Source organism: Trichomycterus rosablanca, chromosome 3 (assembly GCF_030014385.1).
Source record: "Trichomycterus rosablanca isolate fTriRos1 chromosome 3, fTriRos1.hap1, whole genome shotgun sequence".
Taxonomy (NCBI): domain Eukaryota; kingdom Metazoa; phylum Chordata; class Actinopteri; order Siluriformes; family Trichomycteridae; genus Trichomycterus; species Trichomycterus rosablanca.
The window spans coordinates 35,218,057-35,232,063 of record NC_085990.1 but is presented as its reverse complement, the minus strand read 5'-3'; the positions used below and the strand labels follow the sequence as shown (position 1 = coordinate 35,232,063).

General features: G+C 38.0%; 1 protein-coding gene across 4 annotated transcripts in view; it reads left to right on the top strand.

Moving 5' to 3' along the window:
• reck (reversion-inducing-cysteine-rich protein with kazal motifs) overlaps positions 1–14,007 on the top strand; it is a 74,502-nt gene that overhangs the window by 41,382 nt on the left and 19,113 nt on the right. For all 4 annotated transcript variants that reach the window (XR_010011224.1, XM_062991204.1, XM_062991203.1 and 1 more), the window contains exons 11-16: positions 1,474–1,686; positions 4,016–4,152; positions 4,270–4,410; positions 5,675–5,863; positions 8,298–8,399; positions 8,498–8,669. Coding sequence is in view for 3 of the 4 variants with exons in the window: in XM_062991204.1 (XP_062847274.1) it covers positions 1,474–1,686; positions 4,016–4,152; positions 4,270–4,410; positions 5,675–5,863; positions 8,298–8,399; positions 8,498–8,669 (954 nt within the window). In the remaining variant the exon portion in view is untranslated. The remainder of the gene's footprint in view (positions 1–1,473; positions 1,687–4,015; positions 4,153–4,269; positions 4,411–5,674; positions 5,864–8,297; positions 8,400–8,497; positions 8,670–14,007) is intronic.

Below are 14,007 nucleotides of genomic sequence, written 5' to 3'. Positions count from 1 at the left end.
TACTTATCAACTTGCTTTAAAGACTAAAATGTATTTCTACTTCAGATAAGCACACTGATTTGAGATAGGCTGAAATAAAGTTATGTAGATAGACATGTAGACCTACCAAGGAAAATGTATCATATAACACTAAATATTGTATTTAAGTTTTTTTCCTTGTAAATATACAATTTCCCAGGCAACCACCCAGAGCTGAGGCATGTATAGCAATCTAAACTATTCTGGATATTGTTTAGACTAGATGAGTTTGATGAATTTCTTTTTAAGATGACGGCACCCTCGCATCTATGGTGGGATTTAAAGGTCAGACAAACAAACCCTGGTTTTGATTTCCTTTGAAGGAGTCCTAGCGAAGACTGCATTGTGGGACACCCCTGCAGATTTCAAAAGCTGTTGCATCCTACCCTGTGGGTGATTTGGCAGTGATGCAAAACTCAAACAGAGCAGAAAAGCATAGGGGACAAGTGTGGTGCAGTGTGTAGGGCACGCCTGCAGTTCTGCGTGCCCTCAATGGTGCTGATGCCAAAAGGTATGAGAGCCCCCCTGTGGATTTACACAGCTCCAGTAAACTTTTCGCCCACCCAGACAAAGGATGCAGGGGCGACCCACTGGGATAGATTCCACCTTTATCACTGTGTGAGGAAGGAAAAGCCCGTGGAGAGCTTCGGATGAAACAGCATTTTAACAAGGAGAAGTGGGTGGGGAACAATAATCTGATAGTTTATGCTAGTTTAAGAGATTTATCTTGGTGTGCTTTACTACAGGAATTTCCTTAATTTTATAGAACTTGGACACTCAGCAATTTGAGCAAATTAACAAGGAAAGAACACAACATTCACACTTTGAAGGAGCTTTGTTTTATTTACATGTTTATCTGCTGTAAGGAATATCATTAAGCCTGTAGTGTGAAATAGAGCAAATAGTTTAGCCAAAATAAAATGATCTTAAAGTAGTTGGTTAGATAAGGTTTTGTTGTCTAATGTGTTTTTGTTACAACAGCTTATAATACTTGTTAACCTTATAATAAATCATCCTTACACAGCAGTAGGCTGCAATACATTTTTATTTACAATCCATTACAGGCTGTTAATATACTAAGTCAATGTACTTTATGTTTAGATGTTCATTTGTTTAAACTAGGAACAAACATACTATAGTTTTAAAGGGCTTAAAACTGACCCTAATTACAAAGCTGCACAGCTGAATTATGAATAAATTATTAACAATTAACAGCATATGTCAGCTATAAACAAGCTTTGATTTGATATTTCCATCACAGCACAATCCCCATACAGCCTGCTAGAATTATGGGTTTCACTATACTTTAACCTTTAGCAGTTTGACCTTACATTTTTACAGTGATGTAGACCAGTGGGTCACACAAATCAGAGTATTTATGAATTATTATTACATCCTTTAATGCTTTATTCGGCAGTTACTAACCTTTTTGTTTGTTTTTACTTTTGTGTTCAGGCCCACTGAGCTTTTCAGGAGCTGCAACATCCAGTCAGATCAGGGTGCCATGAATGACATCAAACTGTGGTCTAATGGAACCATCAACATGCCTCTGATGAATATACCAGTTCTGGACATCAGAAAGTGCAGGCCCGAGATATGGAAGGCTGTGGCATGTGCTCTGCAAATCAAACCCTGCTATAGCAAATCAAGAGGCAACGTCATCTGCAAGTATGTATTATACTGCCATTAGTTCTCGTTTTGGGAGTAGCCTTTAATTTTTGCTTTAGACCAGCTTCATTGCTGAGAAGGTGGTTCCATAAAAAATGCTACAAAATCTTTGTGGTTTAAATCATTGAAAGATATACAGTACATAGTAATGAGGCTATATGTTTGAATCAATAATATGAAGTGTTGTGATATTTTTTTATTATGCTACAACATTATTTAAGCCTTTACATTAGTTGTTACTAGTTTATATATAACTATATTATATATAGTTATTACCTAGGGATGCAATATTTGTCCAATTTCTTTTAACTGACAGACCACTATCATTAGCTTAACCTTATAGCAGTCCAGTACAGTATAAAACATTAACAAGGTTCTATACTTTATACTACAAACATAGCAGTACAGTATACCCTAATAACACAGCTAACTGCTATTCATGTAGATTTCTGTTGTTTGCCAGTATAAAACTGAGATTATGCTTGCATTTAGCTACATGTAACAGTCAGAACAAACTATGTGGCATAAATGACACGATTTTCTAGATGTTGTTTTAGGTATGTTGTGCATTGTAATGCCATGTCTATTATGCTAGCTCACTACCTCTGATATCCTGGTTTGAATGTGATTGAGTGATTGGCTATGTCTATGATGAGGGGTTTGACACAGCTCTGTGATGGATTGACACCCTGTCCAGGGTATTCCTGTCCTGCGCCCAGTGTTTCCCGGTGAAACCAGACCCACCACGATCCTGACCAAGATAAAGCAGTTCATAAAATGGACGAACAATCAGACCTTATTTAGACCCTGATCTTAATTTTGGGATTAACTTTTTTAGCCACACATTACAGAGATGATCTATAGTTGCAATATAGTACAAATCATGTTGGAAATGTACGTTTTACATTTACAGCATTTAGCGGACACTTTAATCCAATGCAACTTACAATTGTTTTGAATCAAATCTAAGCAACTGAGCATTAAGGGCCTTGCTCTAGGGTCAAGCAGTGGCAGCTTGGCAGATGTGGCGGTCAACCAGCGACCTTCCAGTTACTAGTCCAGTACCTTAACCGCTGAGCCACCATTGCCCAACACTGCTTTAAAATCCAATTTGCTCTTTAATTTTAAATTAGAAAGCAACATTGATGTGTTGTTATTTTTTGTTAAACTGTCAAGTCTGCCTTGTAACAATTATACATACTTTTGTTACTTTTAATCCAATCATCCTACATTCTATGTTTTTTATGTTCTGCCCAGAAGTAATGTACTCCTCAAAAATGAACAAACCTTCTTTTGGAAAACATGATCTCAAATAGAGCTTCGGCCCATCAGCTATTTTAATTAGCTTCAGGTTCATAAATAATACATTATTAAACACATTAAGCCTAATACAGTATTGGGTTTATGTTTCTGAATTTAAACACTACAGAGGTATGGTATTTCTGTGTATAACATTAGAACATCCACATTCTTGTATAAGACATGGAGAAGACATGCTGCTTTATAATGTGTACAGTCAACAGGAAGCAGACTTTCATCTTTGGTGTCTAAGATGAGACACCAAAGTGCGGATGTTTGAATCTAGAAGCCAGGCTGGCATTGGCACAGGGAGCTGAAGTAGAAACTTAAAACAGGTTTTATATGATTGTGTTTTCCAGCACCTTTAATTATTTTATCCATGTCCTATCTTGTATAAAGACCTTTAATGTTAGAAGCATATGTTGTTTTCCAATGTTTATTAGATTTGTTTACAACAGATCTTTGGCATGCATTTGATCTGCAAAATTGGCTACACAAGTATAAGCAATGGTGCTGGTACCAGAGCAGGCGTTCATAGATTCGCTGTGAACCAAAAAGTGATAACCTTAGAGCCTGGGGTTAATGTCAAGTTATTTACATGTTTGATCTTTATTACAGAAAGCTTAAACAGTGCAGGGCTTTTGTTGGTATCACAGAAAAAGCATAAATCTGTGTTCTGTTTTATTGTTGGAATCAACAAACTGATTAATGTTACCTTTGTAACATGTCTGTTATCATGCTACACAGATAAAATGAGGAGGTTTTATCAACACTTTAAGATCAAGGTCATGTTAGTTCTCAGAATGATTTGGGGCCAGTGCAGTAACACACCCCGGACAGGACAGCAATCCATCACAATGCCACCTCAAACACCCCAACCATGATTAGCCAGTCATGTCTGTATGTAGACATCTGACTGTCTGATAGCACAGCTAGGGACTTAAACCTAGATTCCAGTGGAAGTAAGGTAATTTACTGATTAACACCTAATAATGTCTATGATAATCCTAATTTAACATGTCATTTTTAGGTCAGACTGTGTGGACATCCTGACACATTGTGGGGATTTCTCACGCTTTCCAGAAGGCCACACTCCAGAGGGCATCTGTGATCTTTTGTCCCCTACTGACGATTTAGAGGGATGCATCCCTCTAGAGCGATACCTCAGTGAGCCCCTTATATTTTTAGTTCTGTTCTTTGTATTTTCATTTTATTTCTCAGCCCCGTTCATTAATTTAAATCAGTCAGGGTCATTTGTATGTAAAATGCATTTGTTATCCACAGCTCCTAGCCCATTTGAGAACATTATTGAGGAGGTGATCCATCCCTGTAATCCCAACCCCTGTCCCAGCAACCATCTGTGCGAAGTAAACAGGAAAGGCTGTCACCCAGGACAAGACTGCCTGCCTTACTTCTGTGTGCCTGGTACAATATTTTTTGAATGTAGAATTATGTTCTGTTATGTGTTTGTTCCAGTCTTTTAAAGTGTGTCATTGTTAAACTCATACAAAAATGCGATATTTCTCTTGTGTGCATTGCTCAGATGCAAATTATTTCACCGAGCCTACCAAATGAAAAAAGAAATTATAGGAGTGGGTTAGATAAAAAAAACACCTCTAAGCTGGTTGGTTTGTACCAGACTTTAGGGCTAAGATTTCATCACAAAATATATTTCAGGAATTAATAGAATCAACTCCAAAGTTTGTGAGGTGATTTAATTTTAAATTGTTATTTCACAATGAATACTGGTTATGTTTTCTGTCGAAGGTACTCAGGTGGCACAGCAGTAATCTACGCAAGCCCACTACAGCTGCGATTGAGGGTGCGAATCCAAGTGGTTTCAGCCAGTCAGGCGTCTACATACAGACATGTATGGCTATGTCTGGGTGGTTGGCCAAGGGCCAACGATAGACTGGCATACTGTGTGGGGTGTGTTACTGAAGTGCACCCGTTAATTCTAGGAAAGCCAGACCCACTGCAAAATTGACCAAGATAAAGCAGTGGTAAAACATAAAAATAAAATGAATTTAAGTGCCGCCAAGTGGATTGCAACTCCTGGCGACAATACAGATAGTGTTTCTTATGTTTGGGTCTTAAGGGTTTTTAATGGCTTCTTCATTGTACTAATTATTGTATCATTCACCTTGTTGCTGGCATTCCTCTTCCACCTTTAACTTTTCTAGGCATAAATGTCTTTTCTAATTAATTACTTTTTCTCATAATGTGACCAAAATAAAAGTGAGAGTGCAGTGAGAGGTTCTTTACCCTCCAAGGTACTCTCAAAATATTCGTCCTCTCCCATGTTTTCACATGCATAAAGAACCACAGAGAAGACCAAAGTCTGGACAATTCTGATCGTAGTTTGCGGAGACAAGTCTTTACATCTAAAGATGTCCCAGGCCAAGTTCCAGACTGTGTCCTTTGCTTTTAATAATTCCCATCTTTTTACTGTTCTTAACTACTAAGAGGGTGTCATATGCATATCAAAGATCAGAGAATTTTTTCCACCAATCATATGCTCCGTATACATGTTAAACAGGAATCGTGACAGAATTTCACCTTGTCTAACAAGCAATAGGCAGATGGACTTTGAAAGTTGGTTGTCACTGGGTTTACCACATGCTCTTTGGTTAAGGGGTACATTTATATCTATTTAAAAGAAAAACAAATAAATTCTTTCTGGTCGCAGGCTGCAAATTGGGTGAAGCATCAGACTTTCTGGTCCATATGGATGCACGAATACAGGTGCCGGTGCGCAGTGACCAGCCAGGCTGTTATGAGGTGTGTACCTGTGGCCAGAGTGGCCGTCTGGAAAACTGTGTTGAGATGCCCTGCATCGATACCACAAAGACCTGCAACGTCGGCGGACTGAGAAAAAGTGAGATATTTTTCCATATTTTTCTTCTACATGCATTCATTTTTTTGTATATATAGGTGTACTTCTTATTATGCACAATTTGTCAAATGCCTAGTCTTGTTTATTAGTGGACAGGGTCCACCACTGACAAGATATACTTTACCAGCTACAGTCAGTAATTGTGCACCTATAGGTGTTGTGTATAGCTAACAAAATAGCAAATCGGTGTACATACAAGGTAGGTGTAACTAATAAAAGTGGTCAGTTGGTATATATGTAGTGTTTCTTTTTTCTGCATCTGTGAATTAAATGTGTTCGTAACGACCGTTATGTTTCATTAAACCATTGCAAGATGCTGAAAGTCTTCTGGTTAGTTTTTAATTGTTAACAGGGAACAATCATGTGATAATGATTATACAGTAATTATTTTGGATGAAAGGAGGAAGACTTTTGTTCTCTCTGGATTCAAAGTAAAAACAACAAAGGCTACACCAAACATGGCCTCCAGCCTACATCTGTGTAAATGCCCAAGCAAAACATTGCATTAAAATCAAGGGAGTAAAAACCACCTCATGCTGGAATTTCCTTCCTGTGGTTGCTTTTCGGCAGCCTGAAAGGGCAATGAGAAGCATTTAAAAGGATGTACTCTTGTTTGGCACGAGCCTAGTGGTTCTAGAAACTAGTGATTCATACATTAATCAGCCTTAAACAGAGGAACCTGCTTTTTTATGACTGCCACCTAGTGGCGTAGTGACAGTGTCATCTGTTAGTAACGCATTGACTCAATAAAAGCCACTTTTAATAATCATTTGTAAAAGTAATATGCTAAATAAACATTAAAGAAGCAAATATACAACTAATTATTACAAAATGTGAACTAGCCTGGAGACACATATGCAAGTATTTAAATCATTTTCATGTAATTGAACACAGTTTCAACCATGCAGATGTTAAGTATAGAGCATCTGTATTGCGTTCTAGGTGTTTTATGTTGTGTGTTGGTTTAAACATGATGATTATTGCTTTTAGTTTTATGTTTACAATTACTGCATTATTTATTGGTTTGGCCATTTGACCGTATTTAAAACACATTTGTTTAAAACAGCAGCAAGAGGCAGCAAGACTTTGGCTCTCAAAAATGTTAGGTTTCACTTGTGCAGCTCATATGTTACTTGGACCAGTATTTAAACTGAATATTTGTATTTCCAATTAAATAAAATGAATAAATAATCATTTTAAAAATATCTCAGTTTGAATCCCAGAAGTGCTATTGAACGGCAGGGCACCTACACAGACAGCCTAGACAAGGGGCAGCTGATCATGGATGGCAGAGTATGGCTTGCGATACTGTCCTCTGTGAACCCCTGTCCCTGGCAGGTGAAAAGAAGCGATCATCCGCTGTGCACATATTGTAGGGGGCGTGTGACAACCACAACCTTCCTCGATCAGGAGTGGCGGCAGAGAAAAGGGAGATAGGTTCCAATTGGACATAATACTGGAAAAAATTAATACAGTGGTTCCTAATTCGACATCAGTTGATTCTGGGAGTGGCGTCGAGTTTAAAAGGCGTTGAGTTTCAAGGTATTTATTTCCCATAGGGATGTATGGGAAACGTGTTAATGCGTTCAATGGTCCTGTGGAACTGCATATATTTTAGGCTTATGTAAAATAATGGGGTTGTTTTTGACACTTATACACTGAAAATAACACAAATATAATAAAAGAAACACTAAAATACAAGTAAAAAAACGGTTAATAATCAATAAAAAAAATACAACAAAACCACGAGCAAATAAGAAAAAATCATGAGCCCAATGCGGCAAAGCTACGTGGTGTTTAGGCGTTTTCGAGTTACAAGGTACGACTGTAAAATAAATAACTTTTTTATAATTTACTATATACTGTAAATATAAGTTTATTAATATATCACTATATACTACATATTAATTTATCACTAGTATTTATTTCTAATTCTAATGCATCACTCCTAAACCCAGCTCACGACAAGTATAGGATTAACTGACAGGTGGACTTTGAACCACAACATGCTTTCAGTATGCATCAGTCCATGTCAAAACAGATTTAGCCCATAAAAGCCAGCTGCATTTGTGGACATTGTTGAAAAATGGCTCACTGCTGTGCAATGTAAAGTTTTCAACAATGATTTATTGAAGTATAATCATCACAAAAGCATGCTGTTTTTCTAAAGCCAGGCTGTCTGTGGAATCAAAGGTCATATAAACATTTGCAATGGCACACAAGCAAACAATTGTAATGTAGTATTTTGTTTCTTTGTATGTATCTAGGCCAAATCTTTTTAGGGATATTCGTGCTTGGTTCAGCAAGACGATGCCAATCCACATTCTGTGTGTGTTACATCAGTGTGGCTGAATGTAAGTGTAATTGCTAAACTGGCAATGCTGAACTTTAGTAACGTCATAGTTTTGTTTAATAGGTCATGGTGCATCGTTTAAGATGAACTGTCACACCTGTTTCTGCTACGCTGGAGAAACTATCTGCTCCTCTGGCCAGTGCCCCAGTCTGAACAAGTATATAGGTGTGTGTGTGTACTTCATTATTTGGTTTAATTTGGCATTTTACTCTCTATTTCTGACAATGACTTTCTATTCATATTCTTCTTCATTTCTTTCCCAGGTTTTCCATGTGGCTGTGCTGATCACTTTGTTCCAGTATGTGTCCGAAATGGACGCACATACCCCAGTGCATGTGTGGCACGCTGCATGGGCTTTCAAGACAATCAGTTTGAGTTCGGTGCCTGCAGAAGCACAGAGCCGTGCTCACCAAACCCCTGCCAGAAGAACCAGAGGTGAGAGCAGGTCCTCTCTGTAACTATGTACAAATTGGCCATAATTTTTAGCAGAACATGCCTGCAGTCAAAACTATCAAGTTTGTTAGAGTTGGACCACTGAAGTCTTATTAGGAGGAAAGGTTGCTAAAGTATGTTTAAATCCTTACAGTGAGTTTTCTTTTCTATAAATTATAAAAAGCAGTAATTAAATAACAAATGTGCAATAATAAGCCAAAACATTGGGATCTCCTTCTCCCTGCCTAAAAAATGTGCATTGCAATCACTGTTATGGTCAGGGATATACAAGTAATGGCCTAAATGTAGTTACTCGTAGTACACAGTTTGAATGCAGCAGAAATGAGTGGCATAAAGACCTGACTGACTAGATCATTGGGCTGAAGTATCTCAGTAGGTAGCTGTGGTGAGGACCCACAGTGGTCCAAAAGAGGGACAAGCCACAAACTGTTGATGGGTTGACAAAATAGTTTGATGGGTGGCCAACAGTCACTGATGTCCAAGGACAAAAGGCTACGGTTTCTAGTGTGGACCAACAGCAGGGCTACTGTGGTAGAAAATGGCACATAATTTTAATACTGCTGATGAGGTGAATGTGTCACAACATACAGTTCATCACACAATAGACACACAGACATTATGATTATGTAGACTGGACACGTGTGCATTGTTTACCAGAAGAAGAGATGGCACCAGGATGCACTGCACTGTAATCACTTTCAGTGTATATAGTATTTGTGTATTATTTATTTATTTATTAGGATTTTAATTTTAACATTTATGACACGACAGGTAGTTACAGGTTACACAAGATTCATCAGTTCAAGTCATGTCAAACACAGTCATGGACAATTCACCTCACTTGTATGTCTTTGGACTGTGGGAGGAAGCTGGAGCTCTTAGAGGAAACCCACACAGACACAGGAAGAACATGCAAACTCCACACAGAAAGGACCCAGACCGTTCCACCTGGGAATCGTACTTAGGACCTTCTTGCTGTGAGGTGACAGTGCTACCCACCGAGCCACCATACCGTCCTAGTATTTGTGTATAAATTTTGTCAAACATTCGGGACATTCCTCGGACGTGATACATATTATTTATCATGAAGATTTATTTTAAGTATTGTGATATATTTTTTATACATTTCCCACCCTTACATTGATAATAACAGTTGGGGTTACAATAACTCTCAAACCTTCTGGCCGTGTTTGCTTTACTTTTTCACATGGTGATTTTACAGCTCTTCCTTTTCTGTCGATCTCTGCTTTAAACAAGTTTCCTATACTTATCCCCTATAAGCTTACCAGATTGTTTGTTCAGGTGTGATGTTCAGGCTTTCTCCGTCAGCCTTGGCTTATTTTCTGAAGGTGTTCTCTAGAGAAAGTGTTGTTGTAATCTTTGCTCCGGATGCTCCCTCTGGGCTGTGAGTTCTGTAGCTTTGGGGGGGGGGGGGGGGAGTCAGATTTCTCTGGGAACAATATGGTTTCATGTTAGCCTTCTGCAGTGTGCTAATGTGTTTTCATCTCAGAGTGGGTGATTAGCTAAGTGCAGTGTTAATCGAGTGTTAATTTTAATACAAGTAAGTCACTCGAGATCGTTTAGCAAGATCTCGCCTTTAGTGCTAATCAAGTGTAAATGAATGCATTTAAATCTGGGTTACTGCTGACCTATGCTGAATTAATCTTCAACTATTTTTTGTTAATTTTTCATCGGGACAATATTTAGGGCTTTTTATTTAGATGAGTAGTGAAAATGTATAGTTTAATGTTACAGAAAACCCATTTAAGTAAACACAGAACAAAGACTGATATTTTACCATGCTTAAAGATGATTGTAAAAAAAATTGTAGGTGCTTTTCAATCCAAAGTTTCAATGAGTATAAGTAGGAGTGCGCAAAAAGGTTTACTATGATTTACACCGATCAGGCATAGCATTATGACCACCTTCCCCCTTTTACATCCCACAGATGCTCGATTGGATTGAGATCTGGGGAATTTAGAGGCCAAGTCGGCAAACTCGTTGTTGTGCTTTTCAAACCGTTCCTGAACCATTTATGCTTTGTGGCAGGGCGCATTATCCTGCTGACAGAGGCCACAGCCATCAGGGAATACCGTTTCCATGAAAGGGTGTACATGGTCTGCAGCAATGCTTAAGTACAGTAGGTGGTACGTGTCAAAATAACATCAAACTCAAAACTTAATAAAAGTCTGAATACTAAAGGGTTTTTTTTAACACACAACGATGTGATAAACAATTAATCATCTCAGAAAATCAGCCAGAAAATATTTGACTTTCCTTTTTTTTTTTATTGGATTTAAAGACTGCTGGCTTATTAACTGCAGCTCTTTCGTAATATTCTTATAAAAGGTGAAGCTCTTGAGCGGTTCCAGTCAGGGCCCTTATTGTGTATCCCTCCTTTCTAAGATAAATGCCTTTCAGAATCTGTCTTATGTAACATCAAGCAGCTTGTTTTTTGGCTCGGTGTTCAAAGAGAAAACTTTATTCTATTCTTTGGTCTTTTGTAAACAAGGCTATAAAATGGTGAGCACTTGCTGGTAAGACTGTAGTTGTGAATCTTCTGTGGGGCTAACTTTGATTCTTTGAGTGTCTCAACTAGTCTGGTTGTCTTGGAGACAAGTGCTTCAAATTTGATATTTTATTTTGTGTTTTTACTGAGGATCCGATGCTCAAGTGTTTGTTTTTTTGTTTTTTTTGTTTGTCTTTTTATAGGGTTAGGAGCTTTAGAGGCTTTTAAAATAAATACAATGCAGTTAAATATAGCACACGATTGTGATGAATATGGCATGTTTTTTGCATTCATTGTAGTAAGATATCAGCAACATTTTAAACAAACTACAGCTGTCTTTTACACACACACGTGTTATTATACACAACCTTTGAGAATAATGTGTTCATCAAGAACAATATGTGTACTATATATGGCCAAAAGTATGTGGACACCCCTCCTAATTATCGAGTTCACACTAGAAAGGAGGAGATATTGGGATCAATCTGTTCTACAGAGGTTACATCATTTAATGCTTCAGACACACAAACTGCATGTGAGTTCTGCTTGTATTAAAGCACATACACTAGTGGTTTTCATAGTTTATTGGCACATTTGTTGCATTGTACACTTATCAGAAATGTTTGCTGCAGTAAAACACAACACTCCACAAATTAGGTGCATTTTATTGTACTGTAGTTTTCATACAATAATAAATGTCAGCATAGCACTTGCTTTATACATTCTAACGATGGTAAATCTGGTACTAGATGCTAGGTTACATTTATCATAATAAATATATAGAAAATACTATAAATATGTAATATATCGAACAGTGGTACCCTAGTGGGTAGAGCTTTGGGCTATCAATTGAAAGGTTGAGAGTTTGAATCCCAGCTTTGCCATGCAGCCACTGTTGGGTCCTTAAGCAAGGACCTTAACCCTCTCAGCTCCAGGGGAGCCATACAATAGCTTTCCTGCGCTCTAAGATAGAAGATAGAATTTCATTGTACTGTACATCTGTATATGTATATATGATAAATAAAGGCATTCTATTAATTCATTCTAGTACAATTATTTTGAGACGCAGCCGGACTAAGTTTTACTGCACCCACCTGCATCATTATGAACTATGCAGTTTGTGTGCAATTTGGGACACAACCTTTTTTAACAGCTGTTATTGGTCTGATTGGCTTACAAAAATTCTAACTGATTTGGCCCTGCTCAAATGAGGCTCTGCATATCTAGTTTAATATAATATCTAAAGAAATTAGAAGGTTTTGCCAGGATCTCACTATAGTTACCACAAATGTAACTTGTCCACTTATTATTTTATTATTTGTGGGTGGTATTACCATGTCCATCTGGTATTAGAGGCCTGTGCCTGAATAATTTGATTGTATGTATGATCTGGCCATTGGCTTGCAGCTTTGGCACTTAGAGTAAATGTCAGCTGTGTACAATTTTCTTCACACGTTGCCTCCATCCCTTGTATGTGCATAAACTGTTATGTAATACAATCTTTGGTCTCTTCCACCAAATTGGCCTTTACTTCAGAAGAATTCATTTTCCTTTGAACATAAACCCAACAATAACACTTTTTTTCTCCCAGTGGACTGTCTCATTCCAGAGGTCAACAGAAGAGAACTTAAGATTAAGATAAATTACTTCTCCAAGCTCTCGACTTCAAACAGTGTTCCAGATTTTTTTTTGTCATATTCAGCAGCTACTTTGTACTGATCAGGGTTGCAGTGGTTTTTGAGTTACGCAGGTTGCAAGACAGGACACACAAACAGGGCAAAACACACTCGCTTACACTTGAGCGTAATACAGAATACAGTCCACCTTGTGCATGTTTTTGAAAAGTAGGTGGAAACCTAAGTACCTGAAGAAAACCCACAAGGACATGGGGAGAATTATCAATTCTGTCACATACAGCGACTGGGGAAGAGGTTTTAAACCAGGTCCTCAAGCACCAGGGGCTGTGTAGTACCCACATCACCTGCTGTGCCACTGTTTTGTTTGGAAATCAACTTAATGAACTTCGCTTTTCTCCAACATCCAATTGCTTTTTAGCAAATAGTTTGAGTAGGTGTGAACGTATGCTAATGAGTAAGGCTATAATACGCTGCATTGGACTTCCACCCTGTGCAGGATGTATTTCAGGCATGCACCCAGTGTTTTTGGGGTATACGCTCTGAAATCATCTTGATCTTGACCAGAAAAAGCAGTTGTTAAAAATATTAAATTGATGACACTTTTTTCTTGTTGAGTGACCAGGTGGACATTCTTTACGAGTGATTTACTGGTTGCATTTCAAACAATGTCAAGATCACAGCCAGTGTGGCTCAGCACATGGCTCCTTTGTATTTGTTTTCATGTCATACCCCTCTTGTCTCCACCTCCTGTTTTTAATTTGTCTTGTAGTCAATCACTTCCAGATGTTCCTCATGTCAGTCCTGATTATTGTGTAAATAAATACCCCTGCGTTTGCAACCTCTTCTGTTGGTCATTGAATGTTAGCGAATGTAAATGTGAATATGTATTAAGAATTAGAATCTGTGCTGATTAGTTCATGCTTTTTGTGGCTCCCATCTTGTTTCCTATCCTGGCTTCTTCCTGATGATGTCTTGCTCTGATTTGTTTGTCCTTGTTAAAGCTGTTACCATCCTTGGTTATGTCCCATATTAGTTTGGAGTAGTTAGTAGTAGTGTAATCTAGGGATCTGTTATATGTTCAAAGTTAGATTAGCATTTAGCTATTAGCATTATCCATTAGCATGGTGTTGTGTTAGTTTAGCCCCTGCTCTCCCGTTATTGTCCCTAATACTAG